The 8,031-nt window shown below is 54.8% G+C and overlaps 3 protein-coding genes across 3 annotated transcripts; all 3 read right to left on the bottom strand.

Moving 5' to 3' along the window:
* Window positions 1-451: 451 nt before the first annotated feature.
* Window positions 452-2,792, bottom strand: KNS1 (serine/threonine protein kinase KNS1; the record flags this gene model as incomplete). Its single annotated transcript, XM_076679705.1, has 10 exons — window positions 452-610; window positions 704-839; window positions 919-1,084; window positions 1,155-1,287; window positions 1,364-1,452; window positions 1,517-1,683; window positions 1,748-1,834; window positions 1,899-2,016; window positions 2,084-2,192; window positions 2,292-2,792. 10 exons carry the CDS (start codon window positions 2,790-2,792, stop codon window positions 452-454), a joined length of 1,665 nt encoding a protein of 554 aa, XP_076533253.1.
* Window positions 2,793-3,736: 944 nt separating this feature from the next.
* JCM15063_000747 (Mg-dependent acid phosphatase) lies at window positions 3,737-4,676 on the bottom strand (the record flags this gene model as incomplete). The annotated part of the gene is made up of 5 exons (XM_076679704.1): window positions 3,737-3,877; window positions 3,963-4,161; window positions 4,255-4,342; window positions 4,424-4,505; window positions 4,593-4,676. 5 exons carry the CDS (start codon window positions 4,674-4,676, stop codon window positions 3,737-3,739), a joined length of 594 nt encoding a protein of 197 aa, XP_076533252.1.
* Window positions 4,677-5,140: 464 nt separating this feature from the next.
* Window positions 5,141-7,627, bottom strand: JCM15063_000746 (LIM domain-containing protein; the record flags this gene model as incomplete). The annotated part of the gene is made up of 4 exons (XM_076679703.1): window positions 5,141-5,343; window positions 5,418-5,551; window positions 5,621-5,688; window positions 5,747-7,627. 4 exons carry the CDS (start codon window positions 7,625-7,627, stop codon window positions 5,141-5,143), a joined length of 2,286 nt encoding a protein of 761 aa, XP_076533251.1.
* Window positions 7,628-8,031: the final 404 nt, after the last annotated feature.

The following is an 8,031-nucleotide window of genomic DNA, read 5'->3' as shown; positions in this document are numbered from 1 at the left end:
CCCCCCCCCAGGTGTACATCTGTCTTTTCTCGTGTACTTTTCTGTTGTAAAATGGCAGTTCATGTTGGGCAGCAAAATTCTCGATTTGCCTTACTCCGAAAGACGTGCATAACCGGGATGCTCACTTTCACCGTTCGCGCACTGTCGAGATGTTCAAGCCTTGTACGGTATGGAAGCGGCAGGGAACCAGTCGGAAAGAATGGGAGAGGAACCGGCGTGTTTCGAGTCAGGAGGGTGATTACAGGATACTATCAGGCAAAAGAATAGGAGAATTTGCAACAGTGACGAAAGCGAAAACGAGAAAGTGAGAAGGAGAGGAAGAATCATCAAGAGACACTAGCTAGCACAAGCTTTGAAGGGGGAAGAAGGTTTTACAAACTCGTTCTTTGCGAGAAATATTATGTTCAAGGGGAAAAGAAGGAGGAAGGGTTAGGACCTCTTGGTATTTTCGTCATCGACCCGCGCTGCCTTCGTCCGAGATCCTGGCCCGGAAAAAGTCATGATTGAGTGCCTCGTCGACCGTTAATCGATCTCGTTGTTCCCACGTGAGCAGGCCTCTGCACAGGTCGTAGAACGCTTCTCGTGCAGGGTCGGTGGTACCAATGATTTCCTGAACAAAACCCGGAACATGATTGTGCTTGTCAGTTGTAGTTGTGATGGCGCCAACACGTCAAGGCAGAGAGAGAGAAAAACGGAAACGTACCCGGAGCGTCTTCATCCCTGTCACGTATTTCTTGCTTTGCTTCTGCGTCGAAACTTGAGGGAAATTGAGTTTCCACTCGCGCTTCTTGCCGGAACCACCGAATTTGAACCAATCGGCGTGCTCTTTGCCGACATGCCTGTTCATATTCGGGAGTATGAGATCGTGAGCGAGAAGGGTCTCAAGCGGCAAAGACCAAGAGGGCTTCGATGTTTTACCTTCGCGCTTCAGCAACCATTGCTGGTGGCATTGGACCAAATACTTTTTCCATCATGGCGAGATGTTCGAGGTTCTCGTGTGTCTGGAACAAGGCTTCTCCCGTGACAAATTCGACGAGAATGCAACCGATCGACCACATGTCGCACGGATAACTCCAACCGAGACCTTTTGATTCAGGAGCCGAGCCGAGGGTCAGAAAAGTCGTAACAGCTTGTGCAACCGCAGGAAGACTGACATAGAATAATCTCTGGCGCGCGATAGTGTCTTGTCGAGACGACCGAGGCGTGATACTCGTCGCAGAACGTAGCGCTGCCAAAGTCGATCAGGCAAATATCGGTATTTCGCAAGAGTCTCCGAGTCTTTGATTTCTGTGTTGTAGTGAAACGCAAGTGTTAGCGACTCTTGTGAGAGCGGATGAATCGACTGGTCTGGGACAAGACTTGCTCGACTTGGTACGACATCGGCGCTGTTGTCGAGCAGCAGAATGTTCTCCGGCTTGAGATCCGTGTGAATCAGTCTCGATTGATGCACATCTACGTAAAGCCATTGTGAGTCTCACAGCACATTGCAGAACGGGAAAGAACGAGAACTGCTCACATTGTAGACTGAGCAACAGGTCTCGCGCGAATCGCTGCACGTGAGACAGCGGGAACGGCTCGTAGGCGTTCTCCTTGAGAAAATCAAACACCGAGGATGACAGGAGCTCCGTGACGAGACAGGTATGGCCGTAATACTCGAAATCGGATTTGAGGCGGATGCAGTTCCTGTGTCGGTGCACCCTGAGGTCAGTCTCGTTCCGCAGCTGCGGAGTGCGCGTTGTCCACATACTTTCTGCCGTCTGCATTGTTCGCCAGCAGTTTCTTCAACACTCGGATCTCGGTCTTTGCTGCTTCTTGATATTTGGCCACATTCCGACTGTGAGTAGACAAGAGTCAGCATCCGTCGGTGTGCAAGCATGTACCAGAAGAGCATGACGTACATGATTTTGACCGCGACCGCGGATCCGACCTTTGATATGTGAGGGTTGTTCGATCGTATAGTTTTCGCTGCGACGACTTTGCCGAACGTGCCCTGACCGAGCAACCGCTCGATTTGGTCTGTACACCATCATCTTGTACGTCAATGAACATTTCCAAGGAAGAAAGGGCAGTGCACGAGACGGACATTCGATCCCGCTCGCACCATCCGTGACAATGTCGCCAATCTTGACGATGAAATGACCCTCGGCATCGGCTTTCGTGACTTGCTTCTCCTTGCCCTTGTCACTCGGTCTCTGATGGCGTCAAGGCGGGAGGCACAGAGAGCAGGTTCAGCATTCGGTCCGAAGTGAACGCGTGTGTGAAGGAGGGTCGAGACAGAAAAGGTAACTGACATCGTAATCGCGAGCGTACTCGTCATGTTTTCGTTTCTGTCCAGATCCACCCGCTACAGCTGGCTGTTGGTAGTACGACCGGTGTGGTTGGGGGTTCGAGGTTTTCGCATACTCGGGGTGGGGTTGGTAGCCGCCATAGGGTTGGCCCGCTGCGTCACTCTTGCGCTTCTTGGGTGCAGGTTCGTATCCCGTATACGGATCGTTGCGCGCTTGACTCGTCGAGGCGTACGGGTTTGCTGGCGGCGGTTGTACCCGCGCAGGAACATTGACCGCGTGCGGAGGGTCGGGAGTGTCTTCGAGAGTCAAGACTTCCTGCTCGCGGCCGTGTTTGTCGCGCACAGACTCGACAGTGTAACGCACGGGAGGCGGTGCGACTGCCCGAGTGCGAACGTAGTGCCCGGTAGCGTTGTTGTGGTAAGTGTACCGCCTCGGGTCTGGCGCGACGGCAGAGGTGGTAGTGGTCGAACCGCCATTAGTGCGGTTAGCGACCCGCGAAGCCATCTCGACTGGCGATTGCAAGTGGTTTGAAAGCTGCCGAACGTGTCAGGGTTAAGTTTCGATCGATGCAGGCGGGTGCAGGCGGGCTAGAAAGTACTCACGGAAGAGCGCGCGATCAGCGATTGTGGAGAGGGTCGGTCCGCCGTGTCTGGTAGTACTGCGACGGTTCAGGATCGATCGTGAGAGCTGTCTTGTATGTTCTAGGGGGTGCTTTGATTGCTGGAGGCTGATGGTGCGAGCGACTGCGTCAGTACAAGCATCGGCGAGCAGCCGTATATGCCGTATGCGATGACACCAGGCGACTCACCGAGGGCACCCAGTCGCGCTTCGGATGGTTCGAAAGGGGCTGTATGCGCGGTTCTAGCGAGTCTCAGTGTCGATAGCGGTGGCAGTTCGAGCCCGGGCTTGGCTTGATCAAGCTCGCTCACTCCCGCAATCCTGGCCCGACTTTCGTCAAATACAACTTCACTCGGGTCATGACCGGTCACGAATTTGCAGTATCCCATCAGAGCAGACACCTTTCTTGAACACGATTTATCAACGTGCAACTTGGGAAATACCCTGATTTTGCGCCTCAAAGGCTTCATTCGCCGCGTAGCTCGCACACATACGTAATAGCTAAGTACTACCATCCTAGCGTGGTCAGTCTCGAGGCTCTGAGGAGTAGCCCATCAGGGCGTTTCTGGGAAAAGTGCGTCTGCGTCGAGCGAGGAGCTATATCGCTGACCGAAGGTTTGTCGGTCAAAATGCTCGCATGCGAGATCCTTGCGTACCGCACACGAGACGACAGCAAATTGTGGCAATCTAGTCGAAAAAATCTCGAGGGGCCGCACATTTGCGCACGGTACGAATTCGCTATCGTCTTCCAGTCGAGGAGAAACAGGCCAAAGCGCTTGTCTACCTGATGTCCATTCGGGGAGCGCCCCCGAAAATCTTGCGCGAGTCTATTACGAAGGAGTCGTGAGGTTCTTACGCCAAGTCTCGAGACCACTCTCGAACAATCGACGATTGACGCCGTGCGTGACCAGCACGAACGTGACTCCAAGTTTCGTCACCTCCCGATTCCGCGACTCGTCATCAAAGAACACCTATCAGAACGTACAAGAGGCTCATCAGTGCCCCATTCGAAGTAGTTCCGCTGAATGAGCGGGACAGGAAGAGAGCGAGCGGTACCATTTCTTCGTATGGGATGCCCGTCTTTTTGTGCAGTTCCTGGAAATGAGTAATCTTGCTTCCCGGGTAGATCTCCATCGAGTCAAACAGGTTGATCGACGACACGAGTTCTTGACCAGACTTGGCGCGTCCACTATGTAACAAGTCGTCTGAATCGATCGAACCTGGGATCAACAGCTCGGTGAGAGCTTGACGCGCCCTAGCAAAGGAGAACGTTGTCAACTGTCTAGGTCTTGCTAGGAGGCACCACAAGGCCGGTACATGACGATGTGCTACGGGATTTCGGACGTACGCTTTCGGTGCATGCGTTCTCGAAGCCGCAGCGATATGAATCTTGGATCGGTGCAGATCCATCAACACCCCCGGGACTTCAGGATAAACTGTCTCGTTCGAATAGAGAGACATAGAGACAAGATTCAGAACCCGGTCTGAGAACGGGTGTCTTTGGCGTTTGCACTCACAAGCCATCTTTTGTCCATGTTTGTCATAGATTTCGTTCACGTCGTCTTTCCCTCGACGTTTCAAAGGAGGGTTGACATGTGTCTGTCCCAAAAACCGAAAGAGAGAGCAGCACTCGGTTATCAGTTATGCTGCTCGATGCATTCAAGTTGAGGAAGTTGGAATACTCACGTCTACCCACAAGTCCCACAAGGTGTAATCGAGATCGAATACGACCATTTTGGGCATACGCTTGTTCGAGAGGTCGGGATTCATTTCTCTGAAGTTGTCTAGGAGCGATCGCAAAGATCACGGGGATATCGCAGCAGTCTGTTGGGTGCTTATTCACACTCAAAGAATTGGCACGAGTCAGCTCGACTCTTTTCGGAGACCGTGTCACGATAGGACAGCTCACCTGGCCGAAATGGATGACGTCCGAGTTTGGGACTGAAGCAGAGGTCGAGAGTTCTGAACCGAGTCGTTGTAGTCGGGCACGTTCAATAGCTTCTGAGAGCGCAAAGCCGGGTACGAGTGAGCTGATGAGCGGAAGCGTGCGAGTGGATGCAAAAGATGACCTGCACTACTGCACAGCTTTCATCGGAATGTTCAATTTTGCGGTTTCACTAGCTTGGCTTGAACGATTGTCTACAAGGATAATGTCGTATGCTTTGCAAATTATGTTACACCATGCAGAGAGGCACTTTGATGACAATATGAAGAAAATGATATGCCCTTTGTAATTAGCGCCTTGTAATGATGGTCTGTCTCTTCTTGGCCCGACTCGTTTGCAAAGATGTGACCGAATGGTGGATATCGTCCATTCGAGACTGTGTGGGCCCAGATGAATGCGTCTCACAATAGGGTAACCGGTTGACCACAAAGTGGTGATCGAGCAGAGCCCGTGCGCACGTCGGGATCGAGCAGGTGAAGCATTGAGGATGGTCTGCATCGAATGTAAAGCATGTCACGTCACTCGCATGCTCTTGAACCAAAGGTAGTGAACAAGGCACGACTTACAACGACCACCACCTCCGTTCTCTTCGCCAACGAGCGAAACACAAGGTCCCTCGATCGGACTACCACACGGCTTGTGTGCGCACAGTGATCCGTTCAAGAGATGGTAGTCGTACTGGCAGTATGGTTTGCCGTCGCTGCAACCGAGTACAAGCACGGTTAGCTTGCCTAGAACGATCATTCGGTATCAACCGCTTCCGACTCACTAGACGTAGAAGTCGCCCGTCGGGAACGACTTGGAGCAAGAGAAACACGAGAAGCACGCCGGATGGTACTGGACACGGAAGCGTGAGTTCCTGTCGATCACGCCGCTAGAGCGCGTACGAGCTCACCTTGCCGAGCACTTTGCCGTCACTGCTTGTCACGGCACCCCCTTCGATCGCCTTTTTGCACTTGCGACACTTGGGCAGATATCGCTCTGCATAACAACGCTTGCAGAAGGATTGTCCATCTCCAGCTTTCTGCTCGTCCGATTGTTCGAGCTCTTTGCAACAAGTCGTGCAGGTAGGTCTCGGGAACGAGGACGGTGCAAGAGTCCTCGACAGGTTTGGCGAAGATTCTGATGAGGACAAACCAGGACGGCCCGGACCCGAATGAACATTGGAGAAGGCGCCCAATGCAGGAACAGATCTCGAGGTGGGCATCCGAGCAGGGGCGCGAGGAGTACTCGTGGCATCGCGGTCGTCATCGTCGTCATCGGGGTGGTTGGAACGGCTTGATGATCCCGTCGTCCTCGAGGACGAGAAAAACTCGTCGTGCAACGCTTGTTCGCTTCGATCGGAAGGTCCATCATCATCGTCTCGAGCTTCTGCTCTCGCCATGAGCAAGAGGTCCTCGAGGGCATCGAGGCTACCGGTACTCAACGCCCCCTGACTTTTCTGCGATCTCACAGACGGCGATCGAGCCAGTCCCGCTTCGTGGGAGGTCGCCAACGTCGCCTTGAGAGTGTTGCGGCGATCGTAGGCGATGTAGGCAGACTCGGCCGAGTGCAAGGACGACGAGTTCGAGGCGGACCGTGCGAGACCGTTTGCTTCGACCGACGGAGATTTCGAGAGTGGAGCAGAGGGCAACGGCGAAAGTGGAGGGTTCGAGGGAGATCTTTCAGGACCTGGTCGCGCAAAAGTGGTTTCAACCTGAGGTAGCGCACTCAGAGGCGTGGGGAGTTGCTGCGGGACAGAATATGTATTCGAGACGGGATTTGGAGAAGGTGGTTGATACGCCGAAGGAACTGCTCGACCCTCATGGTGCCACGTCGAATCGGCTAGTATTGGTGAACGAGGCTTCTCTGCGACAGGTGAACGGGCTGGAGCAGGTCGCAAGCTGTGAGGGTTGGGCGAAGTCGATCTTCCGCGTTGAGGGTGCTGATATTGGTCATGAGACGCCTGACGCTCGGTTTGGAATTGTCCTGCTCGAGGACTCTTGACACTTAGATCGAGGTTACGCATTCCGACTCCTGCCATGTTGAGCGCGGTTCCAGCGCCGTCTGCACTACCGGAACTTCCGACGAGCTTGTTGTATCGCTCAAAGAAGGGCATGCGCGAAGATCCTGCCCCGCTTGCAAGGGAGGAAGATGCTGAAGAGTTGCTCGAAACCGAGCGCGAGAGCTGGTCCGAGTGAGACGAGAGCGCTGGAGACGTCGGCCTCGATCGAGACGAGCTACCAAGCGTGCCAGGGGTATGCGGTGGCGTTGGTTCGAGGTGGCCTGGAAACATTGGACTCCGTGACGGCGCCTGATATCCGTGCTGTCCGTCGGATCTAGCTCCTGCTCCTGCCGCTTGAACGTCGATACGGAGTCCTCTCATCTCGGGAATTGCGGGCCCTCTGCTGGGCTGCGGCGCGCACGCGTGATCGCCAAGCTCTTCGAGGGGGACCGAGGCAGAGCACGAGCTGCATTTGATCGCTTCGGTGGGCGGGCGCGAATCGTCCCGCAGAGGCTGCTGGGAGCGCGGAAGAGGGCCCGGCGCGAAGCTTCGGGGGTCGGGCGGCGGATGATGTGGGGGTCTCTGATCCGGATAGGGGTACATCGCAGGGTGTCGTCGTTCGTGGCCTACTGTAGGTGATCCGAATGTCTCTGAATGCTCGATCCGCGGCGAGCGCGCTGGGAATCGTGGAGGCTCTGGCAGGTGCGACGAAGGCGAAGGCAGAGGCGCGCTGTGCGGAATAGGCCGGCCGTAGCCGTCTCGGTGCAGACTGCCGTTCATGTACGTAGCCATGTACGCACTGTCGAACACCAAAGCCGAGTCAGTCGGATTATGCCACGCGCCAAGACTGCGCCGAGTTCTTTTGTCGAGAGGTGAATCGCGCCTCGATCAGAGCGTGCAGACTGGGGTACGTGAGTAAGAGTCGCATACGGGACTTACAGGGTTTAGCTGTGCTAGCTGGGGCAACCTCGCAGCTCACGGGCTGGTTCGGAACAAGGACAGCTGGGTCCGAGTACCGAGTTGATTGATGCGCGCACACCTCTTCGGGTCGACTCGACTCGAACGCAGTGCTCGGAAGTGGCCGCAGATCTTGATCCAGCGCGTGGTGCTTTGCTCGTTGAACGGCGGTCGGGTCGTGAGCGGCGTCAGACCGGCAAGTTGGATCGGACAGCGCGGCACGCGCGTGTGCGCAGCGC

The sequence above is a fragment of the Sporobolomyces koalae genome, assembly GCF_050403365.1.
Source record: "Sporobolomyces koalae JCM15063 DNA, S_koalae_JCM15063T_v1_ctg25, whole genome shotgun sequence".
Lineage (NCBI taxonomy): Eukaryota > Fungi > Basidiomycota > Microbotryomycetes > Sporidiobolales > Sporidiobolaceae > Sporobolomyces > Sporobolomyces koalae.
The sequence above is the reverse complement of the archived record's forward strand: the minus strand, read 5'-3'. Positions and strand labels throughout refer to the sequence as shown.